This window comes from Sorex araneus, chromosome X, assembly GCF_027595985.1.
Source record: "Sorex araneus isolate mSorAra2 chromosome X, mSorAra2.pri, whole genome shotgun sequence".
NCBI lineage: Eukaryota > Metazoa > Chordata > Mammalia > Eulipotyphla > Soricidae > Sorex > Sorex araneus.
Genome location: NC_073313.1, coordinates 159,339,309 through 159,363,229, shown reverse-complemented (window position 1 = coordinate 159,363,229; position 23,921 = coordinate 159,339,309). Strand labels below are relative to the sequence as shown.

Genomic DNA, 23,921 nt, shown 5'->3' with positions numbered 1-23,921 from the left:
GCAAGGCAAATCCCTACCTGCTGTATTATTGCTCCAGCCCCCAGAAGTTTTTTTTTTTTCCTTTTTGGGTCACACCCGGTGATGCACAGGGGTTACTCCTGGTTCTGCACTCAGGAATCACTCCTGGCGGTTCTCAGGGGACCATATGGGATGCTGGGATTTGAACCCGGGTCAGCCATGTGCAAGACAAACGCCCCACCCACTATGCTATCACTCCAGCCCCCAGATCAGTTTTTTATAGGTTTTTCCCCCCATTTTTTCATTTCCCCATTGATGGATACTTACTACTTTTTTTTCCTTTTGGCGGTACTGCAGGGGGGACCCCTGAACCTCAACATACAAGGCAGTGCTCTGCCACTGCATCTCAAACCTGAACCCACGTCTTCATGCTGTGTGCTGGCTATGAAGTAGGAGCATGAAGACGAGACCAGTTACACTTGACTCCACGGCACGGGGCAGCTCTCCTCAGTCTAACGCCACTGGCAGGAGCAGCCCTTTCTGTGCGTTTCCTGCCACTGCAAAAGCGTCTTTTTACCAGGGAGTTCCCGGAAACGTTAATAGGCGCCACCTGATTACCTCCTATCTCCCCTTCCGGGAGCTGTTGGTTCCACTCTTACCTTCTAGAGCCTCTCCTACCCAGTTTTCAGCTGCTCTGAGGCGGGAAGGGGCCTGCACTCTGGGGGGCCGGGGAGACCCCCCCCTCCGCAGCAGGGCATGATCAGCTCAGACTGGGGGGCAGAAGGTCTTCCTACCAGATCAGGCAGGATCGGAACGAGAGGCAGAACATGGCAACGACGCCTGGGCCTCCAGTGAGACCCCTGCCCGTCCCGTGACCGTGCCTCCAGTGAGACAGACCCCCTGCCCATCCCATCCCGAGCCCACGCGGCGTGAAAACGACTCGGCCAGAAGCATATAAACGGAGGGAGCCCATCTCTCCTGCTCTCACTGCTGTGACCACGTACACTCGGCAGCGTTAACAGGGGAACATGCCCCCCACTTCCCATCAGAGAGAGGAGAGTTTTGGAGGGGGGTAGTAAATGGAACAACTGTCACTGTCACTGTCATCCTATTTGTTGTTCACCTATTTGCTCAGGCGGACACCAGTGACGTCTCCTTTATGAGACTTGTTACTGTTTTTGGCATATCGAATATGCCATGGGGAGCTTGCCAGGCTCTGCCATGCGGGCGGGATACTCTCGGTAGCTTGCCGAGCTCTTGAAGAGGGGCGGAGGAATCGAACCCGGGTTGGCTGCGTGCAAGGCAAACACCCTACCTGCTGTGCTATCGCTCTAGCCCGGAACAACAATAACACTGTCACTGTCACTGTCATCCCGTTGCTCATGGATTTGTTCGAGTGGGCACCAATAATGTCTCTCATTGAGAGACTTGTTACTGTTTTTGGCATATCCAATACGCACGGGTAGCTTGCCAGGCTCTGCCATGCGGGCTCCATACTCTCAGTAGCTTGCCGGGCTCTCAAAGAGGGGCAGAGGAATCGAACCCGGGTCAGCTACGTGCAAGGCAAACGCCCTCCCCACTGTGCTATCACTCCAGCCCGGGACAACAACAATAACAACAGAAAAAAAAAAAACATGGCAATTTTCATTTGTATTGCAAGCTGTAAGATCCAGTTGCCGACTCAGTTTAAAAACAAATGAGGGACACGGGCTGTCACCATCCCGTTGCGCCGTCCCTGTGGCAGAGGATTTGGTCACCGTCCACGTGGCCGAGGATTCGGTGTCCACGAAAGGCGCTTGCCCACATGGCAGCAGTTGCAAGTCCAGCTCCCACGTGGCCCTGGGCCACCGTCCTCCAAGGTGGAGCCGCTAGCGCTCCCAGCTGGGCCGAGGGTGGGGGGGAGCCAGAGCCGGGGGTCCCGGCGTCCCTCCACGCAGCCCAGCAGCCGTCACTAGCTGGGTTCCCCTGTCGGTGGCCCCAGGGCCGGCAGCCGTCTCATCTCATCCACTCGGTTCTTGTGGATCTGGAAGGCGGGCGTGACCCAGCGGCCGCAGGAGCACTGCTCCCCGCACCAGTTGAAAGAGCCCAGCTTGGCCTTGCACTTCGGGCAGAGCAGCTGCAGGAGAACGGGGGCGTTAGCCTCGCCCGCCAGAACCGCCCACTGACCGCGCCAGATGGGAGCGTGAGTGCAGGAAGGGGCGCAGGGACAGAACATGAGACGCCCACATTACCCGGGGATTGGGGCGAGGGGGGTCTACGCTTTTGTGGGATCAGAGAGACAGCACAGCAGGGAGGGCATTTGTCTTGCGTGCAGCCAACCTGGGTTCGATTCCTGGCATCCCATAGGGTCCCCGAGCACCGCCAGGAGGAATTCCTGAGCGCAGAGCCAGGTGTGACCCCCCTGAAAGTCCAGTCTTCAGTATCACTGTATCACTGTCGTCCCGTTGCGCAGCAATTGGCTCGAGCAGGCGCCAATAACGTCCCTGTCACGTTCAGGGTCAGGGCAATGAAGCCCATTATTGTTACTGTTTTTGGCGTATCAAATACGCCACAGGGAGCTTGCCCGGCTCTGCCAGTCTTCAATAAATCTATACCAATTCATTTATGTTACCAATTCTCTCACTGGTTGTTTTGCATTTTAGTTTTTGTTTTGGGTCACACCCGGCAGTGCTCAGGGGTTCCTCCTGGCTCTGCACTCAGGAATCACTCCTGGCAGAGTGCTCAAGGAACCCTATGGAATGCCAGGGATCGAACCTGGGTTGGCGGCACGAAAGACAAGCGCCCTCCCCACTGTGCTATCGCTCGGGTCCCTAAGTGGTTTTTTGGGTTTTTTGGGTTTTTTTTTTTGGCTTTTTGGGTCACACCCGGCGATGCTCACGGGTTCCTCCTGGCTCTGCGCTCAGGAATAACTCTCGGCGGTGCTTGGGGGACTCTACGGGATGCTGGGAATCGAACCTGGGCCGGCCACGTGCAAGGCAAACGCCCTCCCCGCTGTGCTATCACTCCGGCGCCTGAGTTTTTTTAAACAGTATTTCTGGGGTGCCTGGCTGAGCCTGGGCCTCCGACTCACAAAGTGACTTGCTGCTTCTCCCAGCAGGCTTTTCAGGAATAGTCTGTTCTTCCCCGATCCCCGTCTACACCCGCACACTGACAGGTGGCCTGGGGCGGGGGCAGGGGCAGGCTGGAAACGCGCAGAGGGACAGACGCGGGGCGCCCGGGACCAGTGGCCTGATGCCGGGTCTCACCTGCCCGTCCAGCACCCCCAGGAGGGCCGGCTGCATCCACTGGACAGGCTCGATGAAATAGGAGGTGCACTGGGCGGGGGCCCCGGCGGTCAGCGCGCCGGGCACGGTCCCCCTCTTGTGGGCGAAGGCCAGGGCCGCGCTGCCCGCGCTGTGGTCCAGGACGCTGGACCTCCGGAAGAGCGCGCGCCTGCAGGGGCGGGAAGGACGCCGGGCTCAGTGTCCGCGCCCACGGCGGCCACCCCAGCTCAGGCACTGCCCTCCTCACCACTCCCCGCAGCCCTCAGTCACCGGGCAGGACGCGAGAACGTTCCAGGGGCTGCCAGAACTCACCTGCACTTTCGGCACCTGTAGAGCGCCTGGTCCGGCTGGCCCTGAGGCGAGGCGCTGGGGTCCAAGGCAAAGAGCTCGGGGGGCAAGTGCCGCAGCTCTGTGGGGCACGGCGGGATCAGGCCCCCGAAGCCCCTCGCCGGGGCAGGGGGCCGGGAAGTCCACAGCCCGGGAGGGCGGGGCCGGGCGCTGCGGACAGCCCAGGGAGACGGACCCCAGCCCACTGGACGAGCCAGTTCCAGCCACTGCCACCCCCCCTATCGGGCCCTGGGCAGGGCAAATGCCCCCCAGGGCTGCCACACACGCCTACCTGGGTACTTCTCAGTCAGTTTCTGCAGGCGGTACTGCTTGTATAGGACGCTGGCCGCGTCCACCTCACAGCCCATGGCCTGGTACAGCTTCAGCTGCGCCTCAAAGCCCTCGTTCATCCTGCGCAGAAACTCTCCATCCCCCTGTCTCTCCATCCCCCTGTCTCTCCATCCCCCTGTCTCTCATCCCCCTGTCTCTCATCCCCCTACTTCTCCATCCCCCTGTCTCTCCATCTCCCTGTCTCTCCCTCTCCCTGTCTCTCCATCCCCCTCACTCTCCATCTTCCTGTCTCTCCATCCCCCTGTCTCTCCCTCTCCCTGTCTCTCCATCCCCCTGTCTCTCCATCTCCCTGTCTCTCCATCTCTCTGTCTCTCCATCTCTCTCCCTCTCGCTCCATCTCCCTGTCTCTCCATCTCTATCCCTCTCCCTCCTCTCTCTCCTCTCTCCCCATCTCCCTGTCTCTCCATCTCTCTCCCTGTCGCTCCATCTCCCTGTCTCTCCATCTCCCTGTCTCTCCATCTCTCTCCCTCTCGCTCCATCTCCCTGTCTCTCCATCTCTATCCCTCTCCCTCCTCTCTCTCCTCTCTCCCCATCTCCCTGTCTCTCCATCTCTCTCCCTGTCGCTCCATCTCCCTGTCTCTCCATCTCCCTGTCTCTCCATCTCTCTCCCTCTCGCTCCATCTCCCTGTCTCTCCATCTCTATCCCTCTCCCTCCTCTCTCTCCTCTCTCCCCATCTCCCTGTTTCTCCATCTCTCTCCCTCTCCCTCTCCACCCCCAACCCTGGGCAGCGTCACCCATGCACTCACTTGGCCTCAGGTTTCAGAGCCCGGAGTTCCCCATAGGCCGCCTCAAAGGGCAGCTGCTCGGTCTTCATGAGAAACGCGGTCACGACGGCCACACTCCGACTGATTCCCGCGTGGCTGGAAGAGACCGAGAAGATGAGACCCCACAGGCCCGGCGGACACTGCTCTGGGCACCGCCACGCTCCCCCCCTGCAGCCGATCAGGGAGCCTGAAACCCAGAGGGCAGGTGGGGGCGGCGCTGGCCCTGCTTGTGCCCAGCCGGGTTCCACTCCCAGCACCCCGGAGGGTCCCAGACACAGAGCCAGGATGTCAGGCTCGTTCCCGGGATGCCGAGATCCTGGTCCCCTGACGCCGAGGACTGCTGAGACCCCCGATCCCAGTGCTGAGACGCTGCTCCCAAAAAAAAAACAAAAACCTGGTGCCCCAGGGGTGGCCGAGATCCTAGTCCCCCTGTGATGCCAAGGCCCCAGTCCCCGGATGCCCAGCCCGTCCCTGGGATGCTGAGACCCCGTCCCCGGGTGTCCACCCCACCCCCGTCCCCCTGCGGCCGCTGACCAGTGCACCAGAGCGGCGCGGCCGTCGGCGCGGGCCCGGAGCAGGAAGGCCACGCAGCGGTCCAGCTGACTGAGCAGGTCGGCCTCGGGGCTGTCCAGCGCCGCCACGAACAGTGTCTGCAGCCCCAGGTCCGCGGCGCCGGGTGTCCAGGCCGGCGGCTGCGCGTCCACCGACAGCACGGCCGCGATGCCCGCCTCGTGCAGGTCGCCCGGCTCCGCCACGGCCGCGCCCAGGAACAGCCCGGGCCGAACCTGCAGCACCTGCAGCCCCTGCGACCCCCGCGCCCGGCGCCCCGCGCCCCCCACACCCCCGTCCAGCATGGGCACCACCGAGGGGCGGGCTAGAGCGGCCTCCTCCGCGCCGCCCGCAGTATGGGCACCACCGAGGGGCGGGCTAGAGCGGCCTCCCCCGCGCCGCCTCCAGCATGGCGGCGTCCAGGCCCACGGGGCCACTACCGAACGGCGCGGGCTAGAACGGCCTCTCCCGCGCGCCCGCCTCTAGCACGGCGGAGGTGCCCAGGCTCACGCCGGCACCACCGAGCGGCGTAGACTAGAGCGGCCCTTCTCCGGCGGCCGGCGCGCGTCGCTGCAGGCTCGGAGGACCGCGAAGATGGGCCTTTCCTTCTGGCCGCAGGGTTTCCGGGCTGTGTAGGGCGAGACTTTCTGGAGAGCATCCTTAGATGCAGGGAACGCTACGAGCAGAAAGGTCCTCGGCCCCACTCAAGATTTTCCAGGTCCCCTTAGTGGGAAAACACATCTTCTCTCTCAAAGGCAACTTGCATCTGTTACAAAGAAGTAAGGGGATCACAGACCTCTGATGAGACCTCTTTTGAGACAAACTTAATCACTGAGTGCATGTCATCTTTTTATGTCTTTGAGGCCAAACTTAATCACTGGATGCATATCATCCTTTTATGCCCTTTGAACCAAACTTAATCACGGGATGCATAGTATCCTTTTATACCTTTTAAGCAAAACTTCATTTTTCCAATATTTTTTTTTTCCAGTGCCACAGCCAGCAGGGCTCAGGGCTAACTCCTGGCAGGGTTCAGGGGGACCCAAAGTAGGGCTGGGACAAATCTGGATCAATTGTGTGCAAAGCAAATACGTTAACCTCTGTGTCATTAACCTCTGTGTGTGGTTTTGTTTGTTTTTGCTTTTTGGGTCACACCTGGCGATGCACAGGGGTTAACTCCTGGCTCTGCACTCAGAAATTACCCCTGGCGGTGCTCAGGGGACAGTGTGGGATGCTGGGACTCGAGCCCGGGTTGGTCGCGTGCAAGGCAAATGCCCTACTGGCTGTGCTATCTCTCTAGCCCTCTGTGTTTTTCTTTTTTTTTTTTTTTTAATTATTTATTTTATTGAATCACCAAGTGGAAAGTTACAAAGTTCTCAGGCTTATGTCTCAGTTATACAATGCTCAAACACCCGTCCCTTCACTAGTGCCCATATTCCACCACCAAACACCCCAGTATACCTCCCACCCCCCACCCCTCCACCCCCGCCTGCATAACTGATAAACTTCACCCCATTTTCTCTTTACCTTGATTACATTCCATATTTCAACATAAAACTCACTATTGTTGTTGGAGTTTCCCCCCCAAAAAAAACAGCCCTACTGACAAGGAAGCATTTGATAATTAGTTTTCCATTGCTGAGAATGAAGAGATATGAAGTTGCGCTGCCGTGGTAGCAGCCACGCGGTTTAGGATTTCTGTATTTTAGTATTTTAGTAATTAAGTCCAGGGAGATTTATGTTAGAAATTGCATAATTTCCCTTCCTGGGGCAGTATGGGGCAATGTAGGGAGCCATTTTACAAGCCCGGCTCTTATCCTCTAGTCAAGTGGAGGCTTACTTGGGATTTCTGTAACAAGGTCACCACTGCTGACCTTACTGATCTTATCAGTTCGCCATTCCTCTCACTAGCCAACGCCCATGCCTGATCTGCCCAACGCCCATGCCTGATCTGCATTTTACTATTGTTCCTATGGGGGTCCAAGCATGCATACCGCCCCCTCCCACCAAGAGGTATAAGTATTGTAACTGCTGTGAATAAACTCTCTCTCTCTCTCCTCCTCCTCCTTCTGGCTCTGCGTCTGTTCATTCGGTTACGTCCCCTCCTTAGCCCCACGAAGGGTCCTCCCTGCGGGACAGGATGGGACCCCACATCTGGCGCCCAGCGTGGGGCACTAGGGGACCACCGAATGCCCGGTCAAGTTCATGTTGGCCGACGAATTCACGGAAAAGTGAGTGTCTCTGAGGGTCGCCTCTCTCTTGGCGCACACCCTGGTATGGGACCGGGCTTGAATACAGTCACGTGTTAAGGACGAGACGGTCACTGGCGGAAAGGCTTGAATTCCCTTGTCTTGTGTGTATGTGTGAGTGATTGTGCAGTCTTGGACGTCCTCGTCCTTGTACTGAGTCTGTGGCTCCATGACTTGGCATCCTTAAGATCCCTTTAAGGTTACAGAATCCGATTGGGCTGTCTGCGATTCCAAGAGGAACATATGGTCTAGGGTGGTGCTGGTTTAGACACCGGCCGCAAGTCACCTCTCAGGCTGATCCACTATGGCTAAGTTCCTCACCGCCCCCCCCCCCCCGCCCCTTCTTGTGTCTTTTGTGTTTTCATTTCTGTCGAGTTGGCAGAAACTACCTCCCAGTGTAGACAGTCACTGGTGGAAGGTCGAATCCCTTTGTCCTGTGTTTTCATTTCTGTCGAGTTGGCAGAAACAGCCTACCAGTGAAGCAGCCACTGGTGGAAGGCTTGAACCCCTTTGTCCTGTGTTTTCATTTCTGTCAAGTTGGCAGAAACAGCCTACCAGTGACCCTTTCTTTTCTCTTCTTGCTTTATGGCCTGCTTATCCTCTGTTTCCAAGGCTCCCTCAGTCTGTGGGGATGAGGCCACCCCCATGCACGGAACTGACTCCTCAAATTCTACTACTATAGACTCTGACCATCCTGCTTTCCTACCTGAGCCCTCCCAAGCAGAGGCGCCTCCAAGACTTTAAAAAGAAAAACGGCAGTTGGCGACTGCTACAGGATCTACGAGCAGTAAATAAAACCATAGTCATTTTTGGGGCGCTTCAACCTGGACTGCCGTCCCCAGCAGCCATTCCTTCAGAAATGTATAAGACAGTACTTGATTTAAAAGACTGCTTTTTCTCAATTCCCTTGCATCCTGATGATCACCCCCGCTTTGCCTTTAGTTTGCTAGCTTCTAATTAGAAAGAGCCCAATGTACATTGGAGCAACCCCATTGTCAGGGGGATAAGACCAAAGATAATGTGGACGTCCGTAGGGCAGGTTCAGGAATTTCAGTGTGAATGTAGTGAGTGGGTGCACACCCTCGTGAAAGAAGGACCGGTCCGAGCGAGTGCAGGAGTGTGCTTTGTGTGTGTGCCTTTAGTGTGTGTGTAATTGTCTCATTATCTTTCTCTTAGTTCTGCTTATTATTATCAGCAGAGAAGGCAGGAAAATGCAAGATCATGTGGTTAAGTATTTAATAATATCAGGAAATAAAAGTATATCACTAAGGTAGCCTATCCCCAAATCTGATAAGAAGTCACTAGTTCCCTGCCTCAGAACTAGTCTTGACCAAGAAAGAAAAATGCTAGCATCTGACCACCTTAGGTTTCAACAATTTTGAAAAGGTTTTGCCGGCTTATATCAACAAAAGCGCTTTCTTGACCCATTTTTAACAAGCAGGAAACGGGCTGGTCAGGCAGAGAAATGGGGAGCAATGTTCCCAATCGGCCGACAGGGCTTAACTTTGCCCTGGGGACTTGTTCCTTCCTTTCTCAGTCTATCAGTTTTTTCCTTGCCGTTTCTGAAGGGCCAGATCGATAGATCAACTGCAGATGTGTGCACATGTACGTGTGGTGTTTTTAGTGAACTTATTGTCTGTCTGTTTGTCTGTCTGTCTCTCTATGTGGAACACTTGAGTGCTGGAGCCAGAGTGAAAATCAGTGGTAAAAATTAGGCCTGGGTGTCCTTTTGCTGCAGTTTTTGTCGTGAATCCCATCTGTGGTCGTCTTGGTATGGCGGCCACCGCGCCCTTCATCCCCGGAGAGAGGGAGGCGAGAGAGAGAGGTACCTTTCCCCTCCCGGGCGGGCACGGGGCCGAGGCTTGGTTCTCAGGCTGGAGACATTCTGCGGGGAGTTGCTCACACCGAAAGAGGCCTCTCCGAGGAAGGTGGGCCCCGACCGGAAGGTGCTCCCAAGGTCAAGTCCAAAGCCCGGAAGCGGTTGGAAGAAAGCCCAGGAGTCCCTAAGCCAGCGACCGTGAGGTCAGCGAGCAGCGACAGGGTCGCTCCAGTCCCCTTGGAAAGTCCCCCTGCGGCTGAGGCCCCTCCCGAGGGCCAGTTCCTGGAAACAGGTTCTGAGCAGGAGCCGGGGGGCGGTGGGGCAGGCAGCCCTGGGGGGGGCAGGAGCCCCTTTCAGCTGGCCGCCTCCGCTGAGGAAGACACCATTGACCTGAAGTAGGGAGCGTCCCCCGCACCCCGCCCTCCGCTCCGGGGTCTCGCCTCGTGTGGCTGTGCCCCTGGCCAGCCCCGGGCACGCTCAAAGTGCGGGTCGCTCTCGGCCTCTCCCCCCGTCCAGGAGCGCCCGTCCCCCATAACCAAGGTGGTAGATTTCATTGAGGTTTTAGAGTGAAACTTTGAATAAACTGAAAAATGTTCCTTCTTACTGCAAAAAAAAAAAAATAGGCCTGGGGAAAACAGGATCGTCTCAAGAGATCAGAGTGATATGCAGTTCAGCAATTTAAAGGATCTATGTGATTTTGGAACCTGTTAGACCAGGTTTAAACAAAGATTTCTAATTAGAATGTGGCGCCTACAACGAAATTGAAATTTTTAGTCTAAATTTCTTATTGGAAGAACATTAATAGTTATTAACAGTTGAAATTCTTTTGAATTCCAGTAGCTGTACTATCTAGAAAAAGCTACAGAGCTAGAGCCAGAAAACTAAAAGTGAAATAAGAGTTCAGAGAGTGCAAGGCTTTATCTTAAAAGCCTCAGCCAATTTTAATGAGGAATTTAGCTGTTTTTCAAGCAACAGAGGTACAGAAACCCTCAAAATAAACAAAGTTTACTTGTGTTTCCATAAACATTTGACAGTCCAAATGCTTTTCTTTCTATGCTATTATCAAAGTTTGGTTAAAAAAAAAAAAATATATATATATATATATATAAATACCCATAGGGCTTTTTCTGTGTTTGAAAGCATATTTGTATTGTGGAATTGATAAAGTTAGAAAGCTTGTGATTTGAACTAACTAAGGTACGAGAACTATTGAACTTAAGCCAAAGAAGATTTACTCATGTTTCATAAAAATTGATGGTTTAAAGGTCTTATGCTGTTGTGTAAATGTACATATGCATCTATATTGGATTATTAGAATGTGAGCTGAAATAGTTGTGGTTAAAAACAGGTTCGAAGAGTAATGGTTTAGTTAAAATATGTTTTTCTAGAGTTATAAAATTGGTTGCAAAATTTATTCTACAAGTGTTTTATTTGATCTGAGACTCGGTAACTAAAATTTCTATTGATACTTAGCAAAGAATTATAATAGATTAATCTCAGGTGTCAGCCTGATAGTCTAAAGCCATAGTATTGGGCCTTGGTTAAAGTTTGAGATGTGGGAACTTTTACTGACTATTGTTAAGTCAGTCTGTCCAGTACGTGAAAATGCATGTTATTATTCTGATAACTTTATTCATTGCAAAGCTTTGTCACCAGGTATCATACCTAGCTCGGACCATCAGAGAACTTTGTACACAAGTGTGAGATCCTTAATGTTTTATGGTAATCTATGAGTGTTTTAATCTTTATATTTGTGTTTTCCTAGAAATCAGAATTCTAAGATGTCTCCTGGTTAATTTCTAATGTGAAGTGAACTTTTGCCAAGTGAATATATGTTGTAAGAACTTTCTAAACCTTTTTGAATATCTATAGAACTGACAATGCTTTTGAAATGGTATGGCAGAGTAGTTTTGTCGTGTTAAATGAGATGATTGATAATTAGTGTCCAGATTTGGGAAATCATGTTGTACTGAGTTTAGTAAAATAAGAGTTTAAATTTGTGGGACGACTATAAGGAATATAGATGCATGTCTTAAGTCAGAAAGATAATGGATGCAGATATCATCAGTTGGAAAAAGGAAAGTAATCCTGTTAAAGTGAAGTTGATTTTGAAATGGGTTGATGGAAAGGTACAGGACAGAATGAATATAAAGGAATGTGTAGAAGGTTTGAGGTTGTGTTTGAAGGAAAGAAACTGATCACTGTTTTAAGAAACTCTTTAAATCACATGCAGAATTGTTCTAGTATGTTTTTTGGTGGGATCTATGGAAAAGATATTGGATGGATTGTCTGGACTCCTGTTAGAGTGCTCTTAGATAATTGAATTCTTCAAAAGTTGCGGGAAATCAAGGGTTTTTTCAAATGGGATTAAATGAATTAGACATGTTTAACTGTACACTGGACTCCCAGTACAGTGCTCTTATTAATGGGAAGTCAACGTTTTCAACATGGGATTGAATGGGTTAAATATGATGTTAAATTGTACACTTTCTCTACAGATTTTAGATTCTTTGGCTAGGAACTACAACAAATGGGTGTGTTGCATCTCACTGTGAGTAAAGTGAACTGTTTTTCTCTTCTTTGTACCTTTGGTATGTTTTTGATGCTTCGTGGCACTATGTTGGTTTGCATAAATGCAGACAAAAGTCTTTCCTCTCTGTAATAGGGTCTACCCCTCATGCAGACAGGAAAATCAATTATGGGACCCCAAAGCCCTCTTTCAGGGAAAGAGTCAAGGGATTGGTCTAAATGACAGGAGCAGGTATTTAACAGGTACTGTTTCAAGTACCCTACAAACCTCAGGGAGACCCTAGAGGCCAGTTGGCTTAAGGAAAGAATGGAAATCATCACTGCTATGGAAATGAGAAATCCGGGAATCTGTGTGACTGACACAATCTGGGCCTACTCAGCATCAAGAAAAACCCTGGAAACCAGGATCTCTCCCAGCCCTGAAAAAGGGAGGGGATGGACTCCTTTCTGCCAGGATGCATCTACGGAAAAGGCCACCTCCAGTTCAACCTGAAAGCTCGAGACCATCCAGTTCATCGTGGGACATTTATGGCCAGGCCTGGGTAACTCTGACGTGCCACATAAGATTAATGCCATTATTGGTGTGCCTCCTGTCTTTAGCCCAACCCCCAGGACTTCTCAGTAAATAATGGGGTACCCCAAAATGGAGAGTTCTCCAATCTTGCTGTGTTTATGCAAAAGAACAAGTCAGATTTGTTAAGCCATCAGGCAAATTTTAAAATGAAGGTGGAGAGAAAACCATGTTTTCTGTAACTTGCCTTTTAAAGAATCAGATTCAAATTCTACAGAGTGATCTAGTAAATGTATTCTAATCTTGATCTAAAAGGTATTCCTTCTGGGTAATTCAGGTAAAATGTGTTTTGCTGACTGTAAAGTAAGCAGCCTAGTCTTTGGGACTCAATGTTGAACTTGCTATCACTAGTCTGAAAGCCATCTTTCATGGGAAGGAACTCAGTACTATGCTTTCTGTTTCATTAATGAACCTAGTGGAAATTCTGGGCTTTCCTAACACTTGTTCAGCATCAAGGAATTTACCAAGGAGAGGATTGGCAGCTTGACATCATGTAAATGATCAAATGCTCATATTCTAGGTATAAATATCTACTGCTTCCAAATGACAGCTTCAGTGGATAGGTAGCTTTTCCAACCTGAGAAGTGGGGTGGTGCTTCTAGGCCACTAGAAAAATCTGGACATAGGAAGTCATTTTCTATCAACCATGGGTGGAGCAGTTATTCTTTTCCATTGTTTTTATGACAGAAATGGGTATGGCATTATGTTGCTTTGGGTTCTGTTGCTTTAACTCTTATGTTTCCTAAGACAGCAAACTATTTTGTCCTTACTAGGTCAGAAAGGACCTTCCACATCTCCAGAGTCTAATCATTTCAAAGTGCCATCCCTCAGTCTAATTGATCTGATCTTTTCTTTCAGATAACTTCAGGAACCCAACCAGTTCATTGCCTGGGGTCCACTAAAACTAAGGTAGCTTGAGATTTCACCCCTTGTGCAGGCAGGGTCTGCGCCCCTCTGTCAGCATGAAGCAGCTTCAGAAGATGGATCACCGACCATTTTCCCCTTAAAGATTTAAGGTGGTGAAATCTCTAGGGGGGAATATGATGTAGGCAGGTAGCTAGGGAAAGGCCCTTGGCAATGAAACAGATTAATAAAGTCTCCAGGAAGGAGAATCCTGAGACTAACCCACCCTGTGGATACAGAAAACAGACCTGATAAGACCTTCTAAAGAAGACCATCACCACTCCCAACCTCCCTGGTAACCTCCTTAGCAACGGACTTTTACCCGAGAAGAAGCCCCCACGTGGGGGCAGGTTGAAGAGACCCTATAAAAGACACCTTGAACAAAGGAAGCGCGTGCATATGCTGCCTGAGCCCATGTGCTGCTTGTGCCATGTGGCCGAGCACATGTGTCGCCCGCATCTCCCCCCTTGACATGTGTACTTTCATGCTTTCATGTTTGTGTCATAAGGGATACCGGACAATGCCTCCACTGACCACATTTAATTTAAAACAAAACAGGGGGAGATGTAGGGAGCTATTTTACAAGCCCGGCTCTTATCCTCTAGTCAAGTGGAGGCTTACTTGGGATTTCTGTAACAAGGTCACCACTGCTGACCTTACTGATCTTATCAGTTCGCCATTCCTCTCACTAGCCAACGCCCATGCCTGATCTGCCCAACGCCCATGCCTGATCTGCATTTTACTATTGTTCCTATGGGGGTCCAAGCATGCATACCGCCCCCTCCCACCAAGAGGTATAAGTATTGTAACTGCTGTGAATAAACTCTCTCCTCCTCCTTCTGGCTCTGCGTCTGTTCATTCGGTTACGTCCCCTCCTTAGCCCCACGAAGGGTCCTCCCTGCGGGACAGGATGGGACCCCACAGGGCAATGCTCAAATTGCCCCATACTGCCCCAGTCTAGAGGCTTAGGCTTAGTCTAGAGACATGGCTGCAAGCAGTTTCTGGGACCAAAAGTAGTATAGCTGGCCTCCGGATCGTGGTCAATCAGTAGCGAAGTGGCCGCACAAAAGCGTGGCTGCCCGGGTCGAGTCTCGGTGGAGCACGCGCTGGTATCGGCCCCGGCCTGAGAAGACTGCCCAAGCGTCCCTCTGTTCCAAGTACATAACTCTCTTGTTTTTTATTTTTGTTTTTTGCTTTTCGGGTCATACCCAGCGATGCACAGGGGTTACTCCTGGCTCTACACTCAGGAATTACTCCTGGCGGTGCTCAGGGGACCATATGGGATGCTGGGAATCGAACCCGAGTCGGCCATGTACAAGGTAAACGCCCTACCCGCTGTGCTATTGCTCCAGCTCCTGCTCTTGTTTTTTTTTTCTCCTTTCCTCACCACCAAGCTTGTACCTGCTTATAGTCCTCACAATATGGTGGACACCACGCTGCTTCTCCTTGACAAGGGGAAAAAAAACCGAGAGAGAGGGATATCTCCCCTCCTCGGCCGGCGTGGGGCAATGGCTTAGTTCACAGTCTAGAGACATGGCTCCCTCTGTGTGTTTTAATGCTTATGAATTCCTTTAAATTTCTTCTCTTGCTTTTCCTCCCCCACCCCCATTTTCCCGTTGAATCAGTTTCCTAGTGGATAAATCCTTGTCCACCACTCTGCAAAGCATTAAGGCATTAGTTCCATGTTATTTAGGAATTTTCAGGAGCCCAGTGTGAGAGAGACTTACACAGGGCAGTCTTTATACACAATTTTTTTTTTTTTTTTTTTGCTTTTTGGGCGATGCACAGGGGTTCCTCCTGGCTCTGCACTCAGGAATTACTCCTGGCGGTGCTCAGGGGACCATATGGGATGCTGGGATTCAAACCGGGTCAGCCGCGTGCAAGGCGAACGCCCTACCTGCTGTGTTATCACGCCAACCCCCACAATTTTTTTTACACAGCTTGAAACCATTCTTATGTAACCCAGGAGCAACACATTGGCACTCAGAAATGTTGAAGAGTGTTTATTTCCTGCACTTCTACTTTATTATTAGTTTTCTGTTGGAAATGAGAAGCTTCTACTGCAGTGCCCATCCCCCCGTGGCGTGAACGGTGTGTGAGCTCCTCTGGGGATGAGGTGGGGCCTGTGGGTGTGGTGGGTGCGCCCAGCCAGCTGCTGGCACAGCCACACCTGGGACAGGTGAGTCAGAGCTGTGGATTTCCCAGCTGCCATTTGCACCTGGGCCAGAAGGGGGCGCTATTGGACCTTTCTCTGGGTCTGGACAGGCCTGCGTCCTGCTGAATCCCCAGCCTGGACTTGGGGAAGCTCAGATTCAAGTGCATCCGTCTGGTTTCATCTGCTCCAGGGTAGAGGGACCGGTTTGCATTCAGCTCTGTCTCGGAGACACACAGTCTGCTGGATCACTTGCTTCTAGAAAGTTCAGTGGCTCATCTCCAAATCCAGACTCAGCCAGTCGCTATGTATGGGTCAGGGGCAGGAAACTCACCCGCGGAGCCCCAAGGCAGAAGCTCTGACGGGGGACAGAGGCAGAAAAAGCGCGACAGCTGGCAGAAGGGAGGAAGCTGACTGAGGTGACTCACCCTGCCGTCACCCGGGAACTGAGTGACTGACAATTCTGGGAAGCAGCAAGCACCCGCACCTCCCCAAGGCCCTCACGAAGGAGCTGTGTCACCGTGTCCCTTTCCTGAAGTCACCCAAGACCCCCGGACGAAGCGGGGGCTCCTTCCTTGCCAGGGGCCGGGGGGCAGGCAGAGATAATCAAGCGCGCTGGCTGACCCCCTTACTGGCAGGAACTGAGGGTGATCTATCCTCTGCTCTCGGTTCCTTTCTGGCTCCAGGGACACTCGATAAACAATAAGATGAACGGAAACCGGGAGTTCCGTGTCCATAGGGGCACTCGGAGGACAGGGCCACCTTCTCCCCGGGGCCTCTGCCTCCAAGGTCAGGAGACTCCTTGCACCCCCTCCCCGGACACCGCCGTAATCTCAAGCCGCTTCTTTGGGGTCTCCTCCCGGGGGGGTCTGCAAAGGTGCACGCAGCCAGAAAGTCTGTTCTCTTCTCTGAGTCCAGCCCGCTGGACTCTGGCCTGGGCAGTCGATCCTGCCTGTGGGACAGCACCCAGTGTCGCTACAGGCCCGAGGCTCGGGGCCCTGAGAGTTAGCAAAGGGCCCCACAGGCCTGGTCTCCGCCCCTGGGCAGGGGAGTTACCAGTGGGCCAGTAGAGGCAGTTTCCTGTCCAGCTCTGCGTTCTCCAAAGCGAGAAGGTAACCCTGGCCTGGGGTACAAACACTCCCAGCAGCATATGGAATATCGGACGCTGAAACCTGGTCCTGAGCAGCTTCATAACTATCTATTTCATTCACTGTCACTGTCATCCCGTTGCTCATCGATTTGCTCAAGCGGGCACCAGGAACGTCTCCATCGTGAGACTTGTTGTGACTGTTTTGGGCATATCGAATACGCCACGGGGAGCTTGCCAGGCTCTGCCGTGCGGGCGAGATACTCTTGGTAGCTTGCTGGGCTCTCCAAGAGGGGAGGAGGAATTGAACCCGGGTCAGCTGAGTGCAAGGTGAACGCCCTACTGCTGCGCTGTTTCAGTGATTCAATAAAAAGTCTATAATTTTTGTTTTGACTTTTTTGAGTCACATCAGCGATGCTCAGGGCTGACTCCTGGCTCTGTGCTCAGGAATCACTCATGGCGATGCTCATGGGACCCTATGGGATGCCAGGATCGAATCCAGGTTGGCCGGGAACAAGACAAACACCCTCCCCGCTGTGCTATTGCTCCGGTTCCATTTTTTTTTGGAGGGGGTCACACCTGATGCACAGGGGCTATTCCTGGCTTTGCACTCAGGAATTACTCCTGGCGGTGCTCAGGGGACCCTATGGGATGCTGGGGATAGAACCCCCTTTTTTTTTTAAAGAAACACTGGCGGGGCTGGAGCAATAGCACAGCGGGGAGGGCGTTTGCCTTGCATGTGGCCAACCCAGGTTCGATTCCCAGCATCCCATAGGGTCCCCTGAGCACCGCCAGGGGTAATTCCTGAGCGCAGAGCCAGGAGTAACCTCTGTGCATAGCTGGGTATGACCCAAAAAGCAAAATAAATAAATAAATAATAAAGAAACACTGGGCCCAGCACAGGCTTCTGTAACCGGATCAAAGCCCGTCTCAAGGGCATGCCACGAAGTAACTGCCTCCAGCCCCCCCGCTGTCCGAGGTGGTCCAGGCACCCAGAGCTTTGCCTCTGTCCGACTCCCCGACTCTGTCCGGGCTGCGAGGGTGAGCCCAGCCACGGCACCCCCTCCTGCCAGTGAATGATGTGGATCTCCCGGCTCCAGTGCCCAGACTCACCCAGGAGCCGGGCCCTGAGCTGAGGGTGGGGGGCTCCGTGGGGGTCACCCCTCACGTCCCCTCCCCTGCCTGGCCCCTCTCATTTCTCAGCAAGTAGGAAATGTGGGGGTGACCGAGGGGGCCGTCACGCCTCCTTTTGTGACACCCCCCAGTGCCAACTCCTCTCATGGCAGCTGTGGACTCTGGGGGAGATTTCGGGGGAGGGGGCTGTCCCCCTCGACCTAACCAAAGTCCACATTCACCTCTGGCTGGTGGTAACCCTCGGGGGTCCCCTGGAGAGCCCGGCCCACGACCTGTCTTACAGGCACAGGGGACCCGAAACTGCACGTGGCCTGGCTGGAATATTCCAGAACCTTCCATGCGGCAGTGTGAGCCCAGACAGGCGGCCCGGCTCAGGGGAGGCAGCCAGCGCGGTCCATCTCCCCCTGCCTGACCCTGGCCAAAGCCAGAACAGGCCCCTCCTGACCTCGCTGCATCGGCAGGGAGTCCTGACCCCCAAACCTCCACTTCCTGTCATGAGGGCTCCTTCCGACAAACAGCAGCTTCTTCCTGGGGCCCCCCTGTGCCCCGGCGGCCCGTGTCCCTCCTGACCCCCCTGCTGCCCCGGGCCCACGTGGACAAAGCAGAGGTGCCGGACGTGGGCCTGGAAAGGGAGGAAGGGCAGAACTTTCTGGAAATCGGCCTCAGAGCATGCATCACGCTGAGAACCTTCTGTGACCCAGGTGGTGCCCTTAAAGGTCCAAGGCTGACCAGAAGATGGACCTCCTGGGGGTTCTGGGAGTCCCCGGCTGGGGGGTGAGAACTTCCTATAGTTTATTCCATGAGGAAAACGTGATGGTGACTCTGCTCAGACGCAGTGTGGGGGCACCAATACTGGGGCTCCCTGGAGTGGGGGTCCTTGGGTGGAGGTCCCTGGGGTGGGGGCACTGAGGTGGGAGTTCCCTGGAGTGGTGGTCCCTGGGGTGGGAGTTGCTAGCGTGGGGGTCTCTGGGGTAGAGGTCGCCGGGGTGGGGAGAGGGGCACAGGGGTGAGGAGAAAGGGGGTGCAGGGGTGAGGAGAGAGGGGGCGCAGGGGTGAGGAGAGAGGGGTGCAGGGGTGAGGAGAGAGAGGGGCACAGGGGTGAGGAGAGAGGGGCACAGGGGTGAGGAGAGAGGGGGGCAAGGGGTCAGGAGAGAGGGGCACAGGGGTGAGGAGAGAGGAACCCCTGGCCCCCAAGGTGGAGCCAGATGTTGAGAATTAATATGGTTGGCAATGAGTTAGTGGCCCCGAGTGCCGCTGGCTCCTCTCACCCCCAGGCAGCTGACAGACAGCGGCAGCCCCCCGGGTGGGGGTGAAGGCGGAGGCCTGGGGGGCACCAGGCCCCCACCCCGGCCTCACCAAGGAGGAGGAGCTGCGGGCTCTAGGGGACAGGGCTTTGCCGCTTTATTCAGCATCAGCATCAACCACAACACAGCTGGAACCACAGAGGCGGCTTGGGGGGCCCCGGGGAGGGGGAGGCAGGAAGTGGCTCAGCCCTCCACAGCAGCAGTAGGGGGAGCGGGGGTCCCGGGGGCCCCGGTAGGCTGCTGGGGGACAGCGCCCCGGAGCTCCTGCAGGGCGCGACCCAGGAGGGCCTGCAGCTCCCGCATCTCCTGCAGGAGCAGGGCCAAGTCTGCGCTTGGGGCACAGGCGGGGGGCCAGGCCACGGGGGCTCGGCCGGCTGCAGGTGTGGCGCTGGGGACAGAGGGGACCACCGCTGCCCATCGGGACCTGGGGGGCTTTCCAGAGAGCAGCTCCACGGCCCCTGGCACTGCAGCTGGGGCAGAAGTGGGGGCCTCATCCCCAGGATAATCTGTGAAGGAGACAAGGGACCCAGCTGGAACCACAGGGGGGGTGTAGGGGCAGGGGAGGCAGGGGTACAGGGGCAGGGTGGAAGGGGCACAGAAGCAAGGTAAAGAGGGGGTGCAGGGGTGAGAAGGGAGGAGTGCAAGGCTGGGGAGAGAGGGGGGCACAGGGTAAGAAGGGTGTGCAGGGTTGGGGAGGGGGGTGCAGGGGTGGATAAGGAGGCACAGGGGTGGAGAGGGGTGCAAGGGTGGGGAGAGAGGGGCGCAGGGGTGAGGAGAGGGACACAGAGGTGGGGAGAGATGCAGGGGTGGGAAGAGAGGCGTGCAAAGTGGGTAGCGGTGGGAGAGAGGGGCGCAGGGGTGAGGACAGAGGGGCACAGGGGTGGGGAGATAGGTGTGCAGGGGTGGAGAGAGAGGTGCAAGGGTGGGGAGAGAGGAGTGCAGAACGGTGTAGGGGTGGGAGAGAGGGGTGCAGGGGTGGGAGAGAGGAGTGCAGGGGTGGGAAGAGGGGTGCAGGTTTGGGGGAGAGAGGTGCAGGGGAGAGGAGATGGGTGAGGAGAAAGGTGCAAATGAGGGGGCGAAGGATGCAGGGGTGAGGAGACGGGCGCAGGGGTGAGGAGAAGGGCACAAGGGTGAGGAGAAAGGGGTGCGGGGTGGGGAGAGAAGGGCGCAGAGGTAGAGAGAGAGGGATGCAGGGGTAAGGAGAGAGGGCTGCAGGAGTAAGGAGAGGGGTGCAGGGGTGAGGAGAGGCGTGCAGGGGGTGGGGGGGTGCAGATATAGGGGAGAGGGGTGCAGGGGTGGAGAGAGAGGGGCTCAGGGGTGGGGAGAGGGGTGCAGGGGTGAGGAGAGGCGTGCAGGGGAGGGCAGAGGGGCGCAGGGAGGGGTGGGTAGCAGGGAGGGGGGGGGGGCCGCGGGGCTGGGGAGGGCGCCGCTCACCGGCGGGGGGCGTCCAGAGGCTGCGCTTGCGCACGCTGCGGGAGGCCGTGGCCGCCTCGCACCAGTAGGCGTCCAGGTCGGGCGCGGGGCGCGCGGGAACGGTGATCTCGGGCGCGGGCCCGAAGGCGCGCACGGCCCGGCCGTGGAGGTAGAAGGCGAAGAGCAGCGGCGTGGCGCGTCTCCGCGCGTGCGGGCGCGTGTCGCAGCGCAGCACCAGGCCGCCCGCGGGGCCCGGGCCGGCGGCGCGCAGCACGGGCGCGGGGAACAGCTCTGCGGGAGGAAGGGACGCTGCGGGGAGGGGGCGCGGGGACGGGGCGCAAGGACGGGGCTTGGGGACGGGGGCGCGGAGACCGGGTGCGCGGGGGCGTTGCACGGGGAGAGGGGCGCCCGGGGAGGGGGCCGGGGGTGGGGGTCCCCGCCCGCCGCCCGCCGCACCTTGCACGCGCACGGCCACCTTGGCCGAGAAGAGCGGTGCGCTCTCGCCCGCGCCCTCGGCGGGGATGCGCATGGTGCCCGAGCACTGGTAGTGGCCGCTGTCGCCGGCGCGCGCCTGGGCCACCGTGTAGTTGGCGCCCGCGGGGTAGTAGCGCACGGCGCGGCCCTCGTGGTAGAAGTGGAGCCGCTGGACGGGCCTGTCGGCGCGCGCCCGGCAGCGCAGCACCAGGGGGTCCCCCTCGAACACCGCGACGGGGGGCGCCTGCAGGATCAGCCAGTCTGGGGGGCGGGGGGGGGACGACACGCTCATTCCCCGCTGCCCCCCACGCCCGGACCACCCCCCAGGACAGCCTCAAACCTTCACCGTCACCCCGAGGAGCACGGAGCCGCCTCCCAACCCCCAGGCCCGGTGCAGGGGGCCTCCAGGGCAGAGTCGAGTGGCCACTGACCGCAGGCTCGCGCGGCTCCGCACCTGCGCCCACCCCAGCCCGACTCTCAGCCGTGCAGGGCCGCGGCCACCCCTGCTGCCCCGCGCGCGCCCCTGCGTCTCGGCTGTGCCCGCCTTACCTCCTGCAGGGACGTTCCGCCCTGAGGACAGGCTGACCAGCTAGGTCAGTGCAGTGGCCCGGCCACTGGGGGGTTGCAGCCCCCTCCGTGGCCTCCTGTCTCCTCAGGGACACTGCAGCCCAGGGGGGCGCTGGCCAGCACCTGCCGTTCCCTTATCCGCTCGCCCCGCGGGATTCGGCCCCGTAGAGGACAGAGGCAAAGTCAGACACAGAGGGGTACTGGCCACTGGCGCTGACAAGCCTGCGTGGGCACCCCAGGCGGCCAGCCCCAGGGCCCCCTACCCTGCTCCTGACTACGCTTCCCCTCCCGGGCGCCCTGTCCTCTGCACCTGGCCAGCTGCTCCACTCACCCCTGCAGGAGGGCGAGGGGGCCGCGGGGCGCTCACCGTTGGACACAGAGAGGTGGACGGGGTCGCTGACCGGGGCGCCCCGCGTCTGACAGCGGTACACCCCGGCGGCCTGCACCTCGAGGGTCCTCGTGTGCGTGGGCAGCAGCAGGTGACCGCGGTACCACAGGGTCCTGATGGGCCGCGGCTCCAAGATCAGGGCGTGGTGACCGGCGCAGTGCAGGGTCACGCTCTCGCCCCGGAAGATGGTGGCCCAGGGCGGGTGCACGGTCAGCACCGGCTTCTCCAGTGTGGCTGGGCCCGGACAGAGAGCGCTCGGCTGAGGGACCCCCGGGCCCGCCTCCGCCCCACCCCCACTGCAGGGAAACTGAGTCACAGGACGCCCCGGGGTGGGCAGGCGGGTCAGGGGCACGGGGACAACCGCGGGGACTCACCAGCCTGCCCTGAGGCCGCAGCTGGGGAGCAGAAGGGGGAGAAGCGAATTGAGTGGGTGGGCAGGGGGTTGGGGGGCGTCCTGACCACGCCCCCGGCCGAGCATGCGCGCTGCTGGGACCCGGGGAGGGCGTACAGACCCCCCCAGCCTGGCCCCCAACTCACTCAGGAGCACGAGGCCAGCCAGCACCCACATCGCTGTTGGGGGGCCGCGGGGGGCTGCAGAGAGGCCGCGGGGGGCTGCAGATTCTCACTCAGGTCCTGAGACAGACCCGACTTGTAGTGACCTGACTGCAGGTCCAGGCTGGGGTGACCGTCCCCTCACCAGCTCCCCACCCCAGCCCGAAGAGGCAGCTCAGGTCCTTCTGTCCCCCTCGTCCGATCCCTGCCCCCTCCCTGACCTCGCTTCAGGGATGCCGAGGTGGCCAGGGGTGCCCCCTCCGTCCCTGCAGGCCGCTGAGCTGCCTCGAGCTCGTCCATCAGCCCGCTGTTCCCCCAGCCTTCCTGCGGTTCCCCAGCCTTCCTTCTTCCTCCTGCCCCGACACCCCGGGCCCCCGACCCTCACCTGGGCAGGAACTAAGTGGCTGCGGGGAGGGGAGGCCAGCTCTCCCTGAGCGCCCGGCGCCTGGGCCCCACGTTAATACTTAATGCATTTTCCAGCCCAGCCGGCTCCTGCCCTAGCCAGAGGCCCTGCCTCCCTCCCCGGGCACCTGTGCAGAGCTGGACGTAGGGGCATGCTCGCCCCCTAAGGCGCCTCTTCCCCTCCCACCCCCACTGGGGCCCGTCTAGGCTGCCCCTGGGGCGGTGGAGGCCTTCAGCTAAGATGCAGGGGCCCCTGAGCCTGAGAAGCAGGGGTCTTCATAGCTGCCCCATAAATAAAGACTTTTCTGGTGCTGGTGGTGGTGAGGGCAAAAAAAAAAAAAAAATGTGTGCGTGGGGCTGGAGCAATAGCACAGCGGGTAGGGCGTCTGCCTTGCACGCGGCTGACCCGGGTTCGATTCCCAGCATCCCATATGGTCCCCGAGCATCGCCAGGAGTAATTCCTGCATGCATGAGCCAGGAGTAACCCCTGTGCATCGCCGGGTGTGACCCAAAAAGAAAAAAAAAAGTGTGCGTGCGTACGTGTGTGTGTGTGTGTGTGTGTGTGTGAGGGACACACCTGGCGGTGCTGGGTCCAACCAAGGCGTCCCTGGCGCTCAGCCAACGCCCAGGCCCCCTTATGTGAAGTTTTGACTTGTTAATTGTTTTGTTTTGAGTGTCCCACCCCGGCGGTGCTCAGGGCTGACTCCTGGCTCTGCACTCAGGAATCACTCCTGGTGGTGCTCGGGGACCCTATGGGATGCCCGGGGTCAAACCTGGCTCAGCTGCGTGCCAGGCCAACGCCCTCCCTGCTGTGCCTTTGTTTTTTTTGCTTTTTGGGTCCCACCCAGCGATGCTCAGGGGTTATTCCTGGCTCTGCACGCAGGAATCACCCCTGGCGGTGCTCGGGGGACCCTATAGGATGCCAGGGGGGTCGAACCCGGCTCAGCTGCATGCCAGGCCAACGCCCTCCCCGCTGTGCCTTTGGGGGCTCCTAGGTGAGCTCTCAAATGCTGGTGACAAGGGAACAACGTCTTGAAGATCGGGGGGTCTCCCCGGGACCCAGGAGATAGCAAGCGCGTCAGCCCAGTGAATCACACCGTTTATTGGGGGCCCCCCACCCACGCTGCTGCCACCCCACTACCAGGTGGCAGAGCCCCCCCAGCC

The 23,921-nt window shown here is 56.8% G+C and overlaps 3 protein-coding genes across 4 annotated transcripts in view; all 3 read right to left on the bottom strand.

The window, feature by feature from the left end:
- Positions 1-1,595: 1,595 nt before the first annotated feature.
- On the bottom strand, positions 1,596-5,715 carry DUSP12 (dual specificity phosphatase 12). 2 transcript variants are annotated; one of them, XM_055121405.1, is made up of 6 exons: positions 5,199-5,715; positions 4,647-4,760; positions 3,841-3,959; positions 3,534-3,630; positions 3,204-3,390; positions 1,596-2,074 (listed from the first exon to the last, which is right to left on the bottom strand). In XM_055121405.1, exons 1-6 carry the CDS (start codon positions 5,516-5,518, stop codon positions 1,910-1,912), a joined length of 1,002 nt encoding a protein of 333 aa, XP_054977380.1. In that variant the 5' UTR covers positions 5,519-5,715; the 3' UTR covers positions 1,596-1,909. The 2 variants fall into 2 exon arrangements, with proteins under 2 accessions (XP_054977380.1, XP_054977382.1); XM_055121407.1 differs by lacking the exon at positions 3,841-3,959 and having other exon boundaries at positions 5,199-5,714.
- A 10,014-nt stretch (positions 5,716-15,729) lies between these two features.
- FCRLB (Fc receptor like B) lies at positions 15,730-22,371 on the bottom strand. The gene is made up of 6 exons (XM_055121207.1): positions 22,341-22,371; positions 22,178-22,198; positions 21,783-22,037; positions 20,831-21,109; positions 20,396-20,665; positions 15,730-15,794 (listed from the first exon to the last, which is right to left on the bottom strand). The coding sequence occupies exons 1-6, from the start codon at positions 22,369-22,371 to the stop codon at positions 15,730-15,732; spliced, it is 921 nt and encodes a 306-aa protein (XP_054977182.1).
- Positions 22,372-22,960: 589 nt separating this feature from the next.
- The window catches only part of FCRLA (Fc receptor like A), a 15,163-nt gene continuing 14,202 nt past the window's right edge, over positions 22,961-23,921 (bottom strand). The window contains 1 exon segment of the mRNA XM_055121206.1: positions 22,961-22,993. Within this exon segment, the coding sequence (XP_054977181.1) occupies positions 22,961-22,993 (33 nt within the window).

What these genes read in the sequence shown, in the direction of transcription:
- DUSP12 (XM_055121405.1), bottom strand. Translation starts at nt 5,518, where the DNA reads ATGCTGGACGGGGGTGTGGGGGGCGCGGGGCGCCGGGCGCGGGGGTCG. An exon ending in ACTGACTGAGAAGTACCCAG is followed by an intron (nt 3,631 to 3,840) that starts GTAGGCGTGTGT and finishes CGTGCCCCACAG; the next exon opens with AGCTGCGGCACTTGCCCCCC. An exon ending in TACAGGTGCCGAAAGTGCAG is followed by an intron (nt 3,391 to 3,533) that starts GTGAGTTCTGGC and finishes CCGCCCCTGCAG; the next exon opens with GCGCGCGCTCTTCCGGAGGT.
- FCRLB (XM_055121207.1), bottom strand. Translation starts at nt 22,371, where the DNA reads ATGTGGGTGCTGGCTGGCCTCGTGCTCCTGA. An exon ending in TGCGGCCTCAGGGCAGGCTG is followed by an intron (nt 22,038 to 22,177) that starts GTGAGTCCCCGC and finishes GTCCGGGCCCAG; the next exon opens with CCACACTGGAGAAGCCGGTG. An exon ending in CCTCTGGACGCCCCCCGCCG is followed by an intron (nt 15,795 to 20,395) that starts GTGAGCGGCGCC and finishes GTCCCCCGTCAG; the next exon opens with AGCTTCTGCCTTGGGGCTCC.